We start from the raw sequence: 15,466 nt of genomic DNA on the forward strand, positions 1-15,466 counted from the left end.
GATCATGAGCAACAAATTATGCAGACTCCTTGTTTAATTTTTTTTTTTTTTGAAATCATATTCACCAAACTTCAAATTATTCGGTGCCCCTGATAATAATATGAATAAAAGGATGTGGTCATCATAGTAAATTATAGCGAGCAATGAGCATTTACTGTAAAATTAAAAGTATTGCATGAAGAAATTCTATATTAATACTGTCGCATATAATACATCGTCACTGTTGCATGTCCGTATCTGTAAAAACATTAATGACAATGATTTATAGGCATTAAACGAAAATCCCAGCTATAATTACTTGGGTGCCTCGGAATATATTACCGTATACTCACATAAAATCATCTGAAAAAAAGGCACTCACCAAAATAACCAAAAAAAGAAAAAAGGGAAGATAAGAAGAACAATAAAGAGAAAGAAAATGAAGAGCAGAGAGTAATGGGAGTTCACTTTATGAATGATTCAGCGAAAGAGGTGAGAGGTATGTTATGATGAAAGAGCTGTGAACTGTAGCTGTTCATTATGTCTTTGAAATTCAATTTTGGTGATGATAATGCATATTGAGCTCAGCAATTTTGTTCATATTGTAATTCAGTGCTAACAACAGGGTGAGCCACGTTATCCGATATTGCCACACCTTTTTACAAGAAGTAGGTGGTTCCTTGGTAGTACTAATCACTTCTGAGTTCTGAGAATGCCAGAATCCACTGATGTGCTTTATATGCAGAGTATCTCAACCAAACAAACCTCTCAACTCAATATTATTTGACTTGACTTACAAGGAGAATTTGACATATGAATTAGCTTATAAAGGAGGATGAATAGCACATAATAAAGTAGAAAAATGGGAAACTAATGAGACGATGTCACAATATAGAGAAAGAATAATAAATACAATAAAGTAGAAAAATGGTAAGTGGCTTATCAAAAAAAAAAAAAAAAGAATGGTAAGTAATGAAATGATGTTATTATGGAGGGAGGGAAAGCTTGTGGGAACTACTCGGAACAATCAATACTGTCCTTTTATTCATTACTCCTTAGTCATTTCTACTTCTCATGCCCAATACCAATATCCTTAATCCTTCTCATCCCCGGTACCAATATCATTAAACCTTCAAAGAATTTAAGATCTCTCATTTTATCATTGCGTATTTTTTTTTTATGGGATTAGGAGCATCTTCCATTGGTAGTAGCAACTAATATCTTTTGATCATGATTTAGAGAGTAAAAAGCATATCCATTTTAGTTAGATAGGTTATATTCACGAGAGTTGAAAATCAAATTATTGACCAACAAGCTATTGGTTAAGATGGTAAGCAATTTCACCATTATAAGGAGAAGAATACAAGTTCAAATTTCAAAAAACGCACTTGTTAGGAAGACTTTAATCTTAAAGTTTTCTGTCCAACAGAGATTAATCTCAAACCTAAAATAAATTAAGAATATTCTATATTATATCGAAATCCAAACCCTTGATCATTTACTGAATGGGACTTGGGGTCTCCAACACTCACACCACCTTGATTTGATTATCCACAAGTATTATTGATAGAGGGAGAGGGCAATGTATTAATACTTTCCTAGTTTTAAGAATCTAGGTTTGTTGGTTGCTACAACCTTTTACTCAATTGTTTGTTGTTGGGTGTGTCGTGGGATGTTGCGCTTTCCAAAAGGGAGAGCATGACATCATCCTGTGTTGTGGAATCATGATGGCTTTTGGGTCCATATTAAAATGAGCCATTGCAAATGCTACTCCTTAATAACCAAAGCATTTTGGATGACTTTGTTTTGTTGGCTCTCTTATATATGATTGGCATTTATATTGTGTGGGAACATATTGATGCCGTGTTAGTGTATTAGTAGGCAGGATTGTTGGGTGGGTGGGTTTGTCAGAAACCCCTCCACAAGAGAAAAAATTAAAGCCATTTGCAAGCAAGCCCCAAAAGTTACAACTTTACTCCCTCAAAAATATTTCCCTCTTCCTTTTTTGCCCCCCAATCCTTTATGATTTTGTCTCCTTCCTCATCATTCCCCTTCAATGCCAAGTCAACGCCACTACCTGTTTTTCTAATTAATTTTTCCTTTTAAAAAAGCTACAAAAAAAAAATCCTGCAAAGTTTTGTTCAGACGATCATGAAAAGAATGAGGATAAGAAAAAACTCAAACCCGCCGTTACCCTCAACAAAAGGTGCATGGTTTTTACCGTGATCAAATTATGAGTCAAATGGGTTATGATTAAGTTAATGTATTTTAAATTATACAGAATGATTTTTTCGGTTAGCCTGGCAACCGATAGAATTAAAAAGCAATATATCAAGCTAAATTATTTGGTTGGCACTCCAACATATGTACTTTCATTCATTCACTTCTAAGCAAGGGATTTATTTATAGGAGTATCAAGCTAGGCTACTTAACTCTTATAGTATCATTTTGTTTATTATTAATAAAAACAGTATGTTTCTTACTAGCCAGGCTGTCCTATCATCCATTCACTTCTAAGTAGGGCATTTATAGTAGCGAGATTTACTGTGAAGTGATGAGAAAAGAATAAAACTACTAAAAAATTTCATAACAATAGAGCAAATTTATAACAACAAGTTGCATTGTACAACATAGCAGGTGCTCACTCGTCATTGAGATTATTTAATGATTATCTTATCTTTTTGGGAATCTCATATAATTCTCTCTTTGTAGTAAATATAACACACTAATAGTTTAGTTACCCATAAGAAGTTCACGAAGGAACAAAAAACAGACCGAACACTAAATCGGTTAAGATAGTAGGTCAAGAATCAGTTGGCCGGATCGGAGTCAACTCGAGATCTAACCGGTCATATTAAAATAACATAATGTAATTAAAAATAACAAAATATAACAATATTAATAATCAGTAATAACAAAATATAAGGAAATATAACAATAGTTTGATTGTAACAATAACAAAGTATAACAACATTAAAAATTTTGATCTTTATGGTTCATCATTAACTAAAATTAATAATCATTGATACCAAAATCATTATTAAAATTCATTTAAATCTATAAAGGCTGAGATATTAGTAGCTAAATGAGAAAAATATGACCAATAACAACATAATCATTCAAACTAGTTCATTACCGGTTCACATCGGTTTTTACCAGTTTTTACCGGTTCGCACTAATTTAACCGGTTCGCTACTGGTTCAACTTCCTCTTGGTTTCGGTCTGATTTTTTATTCTTTACTATTATCTCCCTAGTGGTAATCAAGGAATGAGCTGTTTCTATTATTCCCCATAGGTTTAAAGGTTCAGCCGAGTCATATGCAGCTTTCTCATTTAAAAGCCTTTTTTACTTTATACTGATGCCATGTAGACTTCTCATGAGCTCAGCCAAAAGAGGGAAAAAATTTGATCAATTTTATAAATAATCTGTCCTTCCCTTTGAAATTCAAATGAGGTGTGTTGCCTGAGTGAAATGGCCGACGTGGAATCCAAGTGAAGGTCCTACAAATAATGGAAAAGAAACAACTAAGATTTGGTGAGGACTTTTCCAAATTGAAATGTGGAAATTAAGACATGCTTTGCCTTAAGAGAGCAAGGCATTGGGTCCTATTAATGTGGAATAGGACAGAAACTATTATGATCACTTATTATGCTATCCTCTCTTTTCCCATACGGTGCCACATGCACGCCATTGCCCTTTCACTTTCTCTGAATGTTGCGTTATGATTGGTTCATGTAAAATTATATAATATTTTTTTTCCAAGAAATAGGTAGTCAGTAAATTTATTTTGATATTAAATAAAATATTTTAATATATTTTATCACCTAAATTTATAATTCTCTTCAAATTACTTATATTGATTAGGTGATTTCCAACACAAATAAGGAAAATTATTATGAACTCACAGAGAGAATGAACAAAATTAACAATAAGAGCAATTTACATTGACAAGTTTTAGAATAACAAATGATAATTGTTCACTTATTATTAAATTTTATGATAATTATTTTATTTCAATGGAAGCTCATGGTGAGTTTTCCTCACAAATAATTAAAAAAAAGTATTTTAATAAAACCGGCCAATACACCAAAAGAAAAGAAAAAAGGAAAATACACATTCTAACGAACAATTAACTTAATTAATTTTTTTAATATATACAAATTAGTTATATAGCCTGCATGTTAGAAACCAGGAGGAGTAACATTTTTTAACAAGACCAAAGAATATTCTTCGCCATCAGACTCCTCCAGATCAAGCTTGTTTACTTTTGTATAATCAACACCGTATAATAATGGTGTGTTGTCGAGTCTTTTAACAAGTTATTTGACATTCATCCGTAAAAAAATCTGCGAATAATGCAGTGCTTTTTCTTTTTCTGCCAGCGTGACTAATGTATTGTTAACAACATATACAACAGCAATTAAGTTACCTGAAATCAATTATCAGTATGATTTTGTTAGCGAGAATTGTTATAAAATCCTAAATAAAGAATACGTAATTATTAAAAAGTTCTAATAACAATAGCGCAGCATGTAACGACAAATTTTAAAATAAAAATTGGAATTTTTTTTTATAATAATTTTGTTTTCTTGAAATCTCATGATTGTTCTCTCATTTTATTAAATTTTACGTCTTATATGGATCGCTCTCATTATTACGGTCCAAAAATATTGATCATTCGTCACAACTTTCATCTCGCAACAAATAAAAAGAGAACCATGATATCATGCAAAATTTAATCTTCTAATAATGCTAACAATAAAATCAAATTTAGAGGAAAAACGGCTATTTCAGTAGACGCAGCAACAAAATCGGATTTTAAAAAGATAGGTTCCCAAATATGTAAAGTTTATTAATCTTTTAGTTGTCAACAGGAATTGTCCTAATGCCATCCATTATGATTCTAAATTTGAGCCCAACGTTAAATGTGATATTCCTCCGGTTCTTAATATATAATCTAATTAAAGAGTTGATATTAATCCTATATGTAAGATCCATATCACAGGTTTATCACTTTTTGTATTAATTAATTTTATTAATATTCCTTTTAATAATAATCAAGTAAGAGAGGAAACAAAAATTAAGAAAGATAATTATAGTGTTTTAGAAAAAATATATTATATTAATTAATTTAACTAAAATATTTAATTTACTTAAATTAGTTTATTAAATTTTATATTCAGTAAGAGTAATGAGGATAATTTTTTTAGTACAAAAAAGTTTAGGTGAGTTAGATCCTGGGAACTCACCAAGGCCAAAGTATGCCTCCAAACTCAAAAAAAACTTATAGAGATACTTACAAATTACTCATCAATAAAATCTTTATATCGGTAATAAGATTCAGACTCATGATTTTATGGATTATGAGTCAATTCCTTACCAACTGAATCAGCTCTTATCTTTTGGTAGTAATTAGGATGAATTGGAAATGGAGATGCGATGAAATGAAAGGGATTGGATTTGAGCAAGGGGCCCACAGAGGGCCCAGGGCAAAGATTGTCGACAAAAAGTGGAACAGCAAAGCAATTGGGTCATATGGGTGTCGGGCTCCTTTGCCACAAAGAGTCCGATTATTGGATACACAAAGCTGCAACCACTAATGATATAAAGCCACACAAAAAAACAAAAAAAAAGAGCTCACTTTTTGGTTGGCACTTCGCGTGCCTCCCCCGCTCCTTGTTTCAGCCTTTCTCATTTTCTCACACAACACATATTGTGAATTTCTTCCCTTTTCTTTTTCCCTTTTTAGGAAGGAGTACGGCTTGCTGATATAATAAAGAAAGAATATACACACTTTTTTAATTACATATTATTTAATAATTAAAATTTAACCTGTAGAGATAATACTCCGATAAATAAGCTTATTATAAGAAATAATAATTAATTAGAGCTAAGAGTGTGAAACCTTATATTTATTGAGAATCAAACCCAAATCTTCAAATAAAACGGAGGGGATAGTACGTAACGAAAGAGGTGGTAAACAGAGCAACGATGTGCAGAAGAATTATGCAGGCAAAGCAACAATGGCGTAAAATTCTGAGCTGCGCAACCCGGGTCGGGCCGGGTGGATTTGATTGGGGTACCGAGCTTAAGTTGTTTTTGGTGGGGGATCAATGGTCAGCCCGCTTCGGCCCAGTCATCGCCATTTCCACGCCATCACTAATACTAGTATTATGTTCATATTTACATTCTCCCGAGTCCCGAGATCGAGAACGAAACTTAAAGAATTCTATGCATGCAAAAAAAAAAAAAAAAAAACATTCCCTTGCGGCTTGGCCCCACTCTTCCGCGCGTGAATGTTATTAACACTTCTCATGGATGATTATATAATTTTGGAATTGTTTGCTCGCAAAGTCCGATCTTACCCAAAAACCAAAAACTTGAAAAATATTCTTCTTATCCTTAATACAAGATATATTAACTAATTTGATTAGATCAAAAAGTTAGGTAAGTTAATTAATTATAAGAAATATCAAATATTTTTCCTAAAACACTATAATTATCTTTCTTAATATCTTCATTATGATTGGGGGAGTATCAATATGGATATTTAGAGAAAAACTGATAAATATGAAAAATGAGTTTTATATTTAGAACAAAAATTAACTTAACAATTAGATCCTATATTAAGGATAGGAAGAGTAACAAATTTTTATTTTTCTTTTCCTGCCTGTTCTGTTTTCTCCTCTTTTTTTTTTGGTTTTTGCTTTCTCCTTTATATATGAGGAACCCGTAGCATTTGACTTAAAAATTGAAAAGGGAATGTGATGGGTTTTATTTAAAATCTAAACATAAGTCATTTTCAGCTACTTGCAAAATTAAGGTGTTAATCAAAACCAAACTTACAAACAGTTCTTCAATAATAATTTACAGAATAACGAAATACGATATGAATATGTGAGAAGAATTTTATCTCGATTTAAGTAAAACATGTTAATAAACGAAGTGATACCAAATAAGAAAATTATACTATATGGATAAGCTATGACTATGCAACGCAAGGTCGAGATGACCAAGAATGTGTGTGTGGATAAGGAACATTTTTGTTCCCTTTTTACCTAGATACAATTTTAAGTTATCATCATACTTACATTCCACTCAATCTAAATTTCTTGCTTTGTCAAGAAATATTATTCATTCTCAATTCCATGTTTATACACTGCTTCAAATTTTGAAAGGAAAAGGAATAAAGGCTGCGACCGTGTCGAAGGTTGCGTAGAGTTTGGCTGAAATGGAGGGTTGACTAGGAATACTTAAGAGAAAAAGGAATCGGGACTATTACAGAAATCAACTTGGGTAATAGAAACAACGTTAGTTGTCCAACAAACCATAATAACCTAAAAAGTTTTTTTTTTTTTTTAAAGTAATGTTGAGTGAGTAGCTAGCACCATCTGCGTCACTTTATCATCACATATATATATACTCCTCCGGTCCTTAATATAAGATCCATTTAATTAATTTGATTAGATTAAGGAAGTTAGGTAAGTTAGTTTATAAGAAATATGACATGTGTTTTCCTAAAATACCATAATCATCTTCTTAATACATTCTCTCTCTTCTATTTGACTATGGTTGAGGGAGTATCTATAGGGGTAATTTAGAAAAAATTGATAAATATGAGAAATGGTTCTTATATTTAGGACCAAAACCAACTCAATAATTGGGTCCTATATTAAGGACGGAGGAGTAGATATATATATATCATGTGACCAAATTTAACTCTACTCGAGTTTTTAATAAAAAGACTCATTTGATTTTTATTTTGTTTCAAAATATAAGACCCTAATCTATTTTGTTTTTATATTTATTTATTGTTTCTTAAAATAGTTCTTGTATAATGGTAGATCTAGCCAATATGCTTAATTAGCAAGAATATTTTACGAAAAACAACACTTACTTATTACAAATAACTAACTAACTAGTTTTGTTACTATACTCAAATTAGTTAATTACTCTTCCCGTCCTAAATATAAGACCCCTATACTAGTATGTATTAGGATATTATATTTAGAACTGGAAGAGTAGCTTTTATTTTGAAGCCTGGAGGTAGTATTATTCTTCAAAATTCTCAACCAACGGTGTTGGGTTAGTGCTGAATACATAGCAACTGAAACAATAACCATCTGAGATCTGCAGACTAAAATGAACATATCATGTGCATCCTCCTTCTATACATACTATCTCAGGTTTTTAATATAAAAATTTATACATACTAGATTTGGTTTTTAATATAAGAATTTGTTTGTTTTTTATTTTGATCCTAAATATAAGATCCTAATTCAATTATCTCTCATAATTATTTATTTTTTTCAAGATAGTCTTTATAATAATAATAATAATTCTATCCAATACACTTAATTAGTTAGGATATTTTAAAAATAAAATATTTATTTATTACAAATAACTAATTTAGTTAGTTTTTTTTAATTTACTTGAACTAGTCAAGTAATTCTTATATTAATAACTGAAAGTAGTATAAATTAGATCTTATGTTTCCAAAATTCAACCTTGATGCAAAAATTATCCATATTTTTGCATCTTTAATTACTTTCGGCTTACCAGCAAAGAGAATCTGAAGCCAATTTGCAAATTTTTAATTCGCCCGCCAATGGAGCTAAGAAGGGGTGTTGTATTTACACGCGAAGGGGCCTAATTGGGTCACTTGTCAGATTTTGAGTCTCTTTTGTGCTTGTTTACAAATTATAAGATCACATTTGACCAATAAATTGGATGAATTTAATGGGGAAATATAGATGGTCTTATAGAGGTGGCGAATTATTGATTATGCAAATCCGGCTTGCAAGATTATATATTATACGCAAACGGGAGTGTCCTCGTCCTTCCCACCCTCAGCCTAGCCTGCATAATTATGACTCATCACCATAAACATTTTTTTCAGAAGCCAGTTAAAAAGTTAAATTTGATTTTAAATATAAGATCTAAATTTATTTTATCTCTTATAATCATTATTTTTATGCTGATTTATTAACTTATAAATTGATATATAATCTAATATTATGTAATATATTTTGAAAAGTCATGTTATGTTTATTATAATTAATTAATTGATTGATTTGATTTTTTTAATCTATCTAAATTAATTAGGTGACTCTTACATTGAGGAAGCATATTTTTTTATTTAAGGGAAAACAGATGGCATAGATTATAATCATAACCACTGACCAATTGCAGCATCAGTCTTGGGTGTTAAGCTTACGCCTATCAAAATTTTGAGTGGAGCTAGATTTATATAGGAGAATTAGAACTCTTGACCATTTACTTTTTTCCTTTTTTTACCAGCAAACTCTTGACCATTACATAATCCGGACCTTACTCTTCATCGTTGTTGCTTGAGTGGCCTTGGGTGACATATTTGCTTTTTCTTAATTTATAAAAAGTTAATACAAATTGGGTCTTTTAAATTTGCCCTCATTTTGATTTTGGTCTTTCAAGTTTTTAAACTATAAGTTTTGGTCTTTTAAGGGATAAAATAATCCAAGTTTTTATTAGATTATAGCTATCATTACCAAAATAAGGGCAAATTTATAGGATCAAAGATTATATTAACCTTTTATAAAATTATAAAATAAGGAAGCTTCATTATTTAAGGGGAAAATGACAAATAAAGAAGTTGGAAAATGCAATATTCCAAATTAGGCACTTAAGAGTTGAAAATGACAAAGAAGGAAGTAATGTCTAATATGGTATTTTGTAAATATAGTTAAATGAATAAAATGTCTTTATATCATATTTTTTAAAAAAATGATCAAACTTGTTATTAGCAGTATATATCTTGTCATTTATTATTTAACACTTGTTATTATCAGTTCAAAACTTGTCACTCCTTCAGTCCTAAATATAAAACTCATTTTGTAGTGTATATTTAGGACAGGAGGGAGTAATAAACTTTTTAATATAAGGTCATTTTAGTTATTTAACTATATTTTCCAAATATCAAATTAGGCACTACCTCCTTCTCTGTCATTCTCAACTTTGAGATGTTTGAATTGGGAAATAATAACTTCAAGATTCTTTTGATGGAATTTTTCCTTATTTAAGTGTCACACATGAGTAGTAGCCACAGTCAAATTAAAAAAAAAAAAAACTTTATGGATTAGAATTGAGTGTTTAAGTGAAAATTAAATCATGATTTTAAAAATAATTTTACGGAATTTTTTTATTTTGATTTATGTGAAAGTATTTTTTAAAAATACTTTTTCATCATACAAAACACCTCCTGAACGGCCTGCGTCTCATAAGAGTGTCGCTTCAACCTAAATGGCCCAAACCCAATTTTTGAATTTTGCAGAATACTTCCTAGGCAGCTCCTATGCGGGGGTGAAAATTAAGTGGATTTCTACAGTATAATAGACGTTCGGCCCAATTAAGAAAACCGGGATCCATGGTTTGTTATTGGACTTGGGTGTTTAGGAGTTGTTGTTTAATATTATGCCCGTTTGCCCTTTTTTTTTTAAAAAAAAAAAATTTTATACAATTTTCTTGTGCAAAAAATTATACGATTAAACATAGGGAAATTGACGAAAAACTGATTCATAAATGTCAAAATCCACATATGGTCACCTGTATAAGAAAAATTCTAATTTAGATATTGGTGATCAAGCTGAGATTTGCAAAATTACTGAAATAACCATAGTGCTCTTTATTATTTTTTTAAAAAAGAAAAATCAAACATCCTCACCGGTGGGTTGTTAGCGAGACATCTAGTGTTGACAGTGGTCGTCAAAGTTTAGGTGGGCTGTTAGTCACCGGAGCTTCAGTTGTCAGCATGGTATGGAAAACCGGACCGGACCGGCCGGTTCGGACCGGAAACCGGCGAACCGGCCAGGAAACCGGTCCGGTTCATCGTGTGAACTGGGGTCACAGCGAACCGGTACGACCCGGAGTGAACCGGGGTGAACCGGGAAAAAACCGGTTAACCCGACGGGTTGCTGGGTCGCACCGGGTTGTTTTTAAAAATTGGCCTGGACACAAAACGACGTCGTTTTTCCTTGGGTTGAATTTTTTTTTTTGTCAAAAGTCGATTCTGACCGATGACGCCAGAGCCCCCCTTACCCTGTCGCTTCGCTGCTTGCTCTGTTTTTCAGTTTTCGTGATTTTCCCTCGCAAATTTCTTTCTCTCCTTCTCTCCCCGTAAAACCATTTTCTTGCCCTAGCTTCCCTCTTCTGTCTCCGGCTCGCCACTTCTGCTTGCATTTTCAGAGTTCAGAGTGGTGGTAACTAACTTCGCCGTGGCTCATTCATGACGGGTTCGGGTTGACAGGGACAGAGTGCGATCGCCGTTCAGAGCTCCACCAACGTTCAGAGCTCCAGTGCCACCGTTCTGGTTTGCGATTTCTTTTCAGATTGTGAATGCGGTTTTGATTTTTTCTGTTAGACTTTAGAGTGCGATTGTGATTACCGTTCAGTTGCTTCGATTATGATTACCTCTCGTGAGCTCCGTTTCTTTCTTTTTCTTTCTGCTTGGGCCTGATGATAAGTAAACGTAATGGGAGAATCAACCAATGTAATAGCATTAATGTATTATAGCTTTCATCTGGATGATATAATTTGATCAGTTGAAGAGATTACGATGCTTCTGTTATACTGATGGATTTTACGAAGCAAATTGTTTAGCTAATATACTGATGGATTTTACGGTCTCTGTGATCATGAGAATTTTTGTGTTTGTCCATTTTACGGTCTCTGAGTCGAATGAAAACAGTATTGAAGGAAGGTAATTGAAAAATTGGCTGTCGTGCAAAATGGAAAGAAACTGGTTGTACACTTATGGTTTGTGAATTGCTGAAAAGAAGGAAGTTTGTTAATCTGTAGTTATGGATGAAACACACGCTTCCCTCACGCAAACTAAAAGGAAAAGTGTTGTCCAATGGTCGCCTTCGTTAGTTGAAATGGTCCCACCTGGAAGTCCATGGATTAACAAAGTCAATTCTCTCCCATATGACTTTGTATTTAACTATTTATTAATGGTCCTTATATATATACTTGTATTGGCCGAAAATATAAACGTATGATATTTTCTAAGTATTTGACTTTGCTTTTATGGTATTATCTCACCCCGTGAGTTGTGGCTTTTTGAGACATACATTTCAGATTGGCTCTACAAATATAGGATCTTCACACATATCCCTTAAGTGCCATGGTTCTGATCCTTTTACTATTGTGGAAACCTTAATACTAAGTAGATTTTATAAGTACTTTTACCATTGTTTTTTAAATGGTGAAGCTTGTTTTAACTTTGGTGATGAATGTTTGTAAATTGGAGTGCAGCTCGTTTAAGATTTTGAATGATAGATTTTGAATGATGTAGATAGATTGGTATTATTAATTTGTTTTGGTTTTATGATTTTGCTCTGACTCTGTTTTAGTATTTTATTAATTTGTAGTTTTTGTTGGATTATTTGTGCCGAGATTATTGATCATGGATGATACAAATATTGAAGCAAATGAGAATCCTATCCCCGCATCTGGTTCTACCAATAATCCCACTACCACTGCACCCTCACATGGGCCTGGTAAAACCGATCCTGCATGGGCATATGTTTCTCTTAAGAAAGAGGGAAAAGTAAATGTTTTTACTTGTCTCTTTTGTGCATCAAGTTACAGAGGAGGTGGGATAAATAGAATGAAACAACATCTAGCTGGTGTTTCTGGTCAAGTTTCTTCTTGTAAGAAAGTTCCTCATGATATAAGTGCAAGAATGAAAGAATCTTTACTAGGAGGGGCAAAGAAAAAACCTGTGAATCATGCAGAAGAGGACATTGAAATTAGGGAAATTGATGAACCAATTGCTTCACCTCAATTTAGAAAAGGCAATGTTGAGAGTAGTGGTAACAAGAGGAAAGCTTTTGAGACTGGGAGGGTTGATAATTACTTTGCTCCTAGAACAACTTCTCTTTCCCAACCAAGCCTGAAGAGTGTATTAGCAACTAAAGAAGCACAATATAATGCCAAGATGGTTATTGCTCAGTGGGCTATTGTTAATTGCATTCCATTTAATGCATTTGATTGTCCTCTTTTTCAAAAAGCTGTTGATGCTATTGCTGCAATTGGGCCTGGGTTTAAGGCCCCTAATGCTTATGATTTTAGAATTAACTTGTTGAAAGATTGGAAAAAAGAATGTCAGCTGCTGATTGAAAGTCATCGTGCAAAATGGAAAGAAAATGGTTGTACACTTATGGCTGATGGTTGGACTGATGTCAGACAAAGAACTTTGATCAATTTCTTAGTCTATTCCATACATGGTATGGTATTTGTGAAATCAATTGATGCTTCAGATGTTGTTAAAGATGCGAAAACTTTATTCTCATTGTTTTGTGAAGTTATTGAATGGGTTGGTCCTGAAAATCTAGTCCATGTGGTAACTGATAATGCTGCTAACTATGTAGCATGTGGCAGATTGATTAAAGAGAAATATAAAACTATTTTTTGGTCACCTTGTGCAGCCCATTGTTTGAATCTTGTTTTAAAAGATATTGCTTCATTGCCTCATGTGTCAACACTTGCAACAAAGGCATCTAAAATTACTATATTTGCATATAATCATACAATTTTCTTGTCATGGCTAAGGAAAAGACCTGATTGGAAGGAAATTGTCCGTCCTGGTGCGACAAGGTTTGCAACTACATTCATTACCTTGCATAGCATATACTTGCATAAACATGACTTGCAAGCTTTGGTGATTGATAAGCATTTTGTGGATCACAAGTTAGCAAGAACCGAAGCTGGGAGAACTTTTAGTGCAACCGTATTGGATAATCGGTTCTGGAATGAATGTTACCAAGTTGTGAAGATTGTGTCTCCGCTTATGAGACTTTTGAGGATTGTTGATTCAGATGAAAAACCTTCATTACCTTATGTCTTTGAGGGGATGCAAAGGGCTAAAAATGGAATCAAGGACATCTTTCATAGGAATAAGGAGCTATACAAACCTTATACTAGAATTATTCAAGCTCGATGGGATAGGCATTTGAAGCAAGAACTTCATGCAGCAGCTTATATGTTGAATCCTGCGTTCTTGTATAATCCAAGCTTGATCAAAAAGAACAGATTGCAAAAACATTTGATTGATGTCTTTGAGTCATTCTCTAATGAAAATCTTGACTATTGCACGATGATGCAGCAAGTGTTTATTTATAAAGATCGTAAGGACTCTTTTGATAGATTTTCATGTGAAAAGGCAGCTCAAAAACTAGATCCTCGTAAGTATATTTAATGTCATGTTTAAAAATGCCTGTTGACACATTTAATATCATATATATGAATGTAACTAAATATCTTTTATTTTATTGTCCAGATCAATGGTGGTCATTCTATGGGAGTTCTATTCCGGAATTGCAACAAGTTGCAATCCGTATTCTTAGCCAAACGTCTACTTCTTCTGGTTGCGAAAGAAATTGGAGCTTATTTGAGCGAATTCACACCAAAAGAAGAAATAGATTGGAACATGAAAGGCTAAATGATCTAGTTTTTACAAACTACAATCTGAGATTGAAGGATAGGTAATACTAAAAGCTATGATTTATGAATGCTTTTATTAAGTGTAGAATTCATTGATGCTAATTTCCTTGCATTTTCTCATTAAAGGGATATCTTGAACAAGAAGAAGACAAGTTATGATCCTATTGATTATGAATCAATTGATAAAGTTGAATTTTGGGTGGTTGAAGATCCAACTCCTGAATTTGATAATCTAGATGTAATGAATCTTGAAAGACTTGCCACCAGTGAAGATATCGCAACTGCATCAACTTTGGGGAACGAGAGGCATGATAAAGGTTTATAATTTATCTCTTCCATTAAGATTATATTCTTTTTCTTATACAAAAAGTCTATAACTAATTTTTCACATGACCATTAATAATTTGATTATTGTCATCTATAGGTGATGAAGATATACATATTGTTGAGCCTCCATCTTTGAATGATGATGATATTGCTCCAAGTTGTTTTGCCGGTCCTTCGACAGCTTCACCACCTCCTCCTAGTGTCTCAATGCCCATAGATTTAAATGAAGTTAATGATGACTTTGGTGTTGATAATTATTAGTTGGTTTGGTGATCAAATGATTGTAGGTGAAAATATTTTGTTAATCATATATCTATTTTAGTAGTTTTCTAGGATGAATATTTAGCATTTTGATGACATGGGTGGTAGTATGACAATGTGATGTTAATTTCTCATGTAAAGAATATTGGAACTTGAAAATACATTGTAAATATATGATTATTTTGTTAGTAATTCAAGGTACTAAGTAGATATTGAATTGTTGGATGGTATGATAAGAATTTAAAATATTTTTAATTTTTTTAATTTCTCACCGGTCTGACTCCCGGGTTGACTCCGAGCTAACCCACTAACCCTTGACCCACTGCCTTGACCGGTTCAGTTACCGGTCCGGTTTTCAGTACCTTGGTTGTCAGAACTATTTTTTTAGGAATTATTTTAAGTCTACTAATATGATTAACG

The 15,466-nt window shown here is 32.6% G+C and overlaps 1 protein-coding gene across 1 annotated transcript; it reads left to right on the forward strand.

Moving 5' to 3' along the window:
• The first annotated feature begins 10,766 nt into the window (after nt 1-10,766).
• LOC114731662 (uncharacterized) lies at nt 10,767-15,046 on the forward strand. The gene is made up of 6 exons (XM_028918882.1): nt 10,767-10,871; nt 11,262-11,355; nt 12,385-14,199; nt 14,295-14,499; nt 14,585-14,775; nt 14,883-15,046. The coding sequence occupies exons 1-6, from the start codon at nt 10,767-10,769 to the stop codon at nt 15,044-15,046; spliced, it is 2,574 nt and encodes an 857-aa protein (XP_028774715.1).
• The last annotated feature ends 420 nt before the right edge of the window (nt 15,047-15,466 follow it).

The sequence above is a fragment of the Neltuma alba genome, unplaced genomic scaffold (genome assembly GCF_004799145.2).
Source record: "Neltuma alba isolate B1F8T4 unplaced genomic scaffold, ASM479914v2 tig00012839_pilon, whole genome shotgun sequence".
Lineage (NCBI taxonomy): Eukaryota > Viridiplantae > Streptophyta > Magnoliopsida > Fabales > Fabaceae > Neltuma > Neltuma alba.

Excerpts from the sequence above, each read along its gene's own strand:
- LOC114731662 (XM_028918882.1), top strand. The coding sequence starts at position 10,767 with ATGGTATGGAAAACCGGACCGGACCGGCCGGTTCGGACCGGAAACCGG. Across the intron at positions 11,356-12,384 it reads CTTTTCAGATTGTGAATGCG|TTTTTGTTGGATTATTTGTG; the intron begins GTTTTGATTTTT and ends ATTAATTTGTAG. Across the intron at positions 14,776-14,882 it reads GAACGAGAGGCATGATAAAG|GTGATGAAGATATACATATT; the intron begins GTTTATAATTTA and ends TGTCATCTATAG.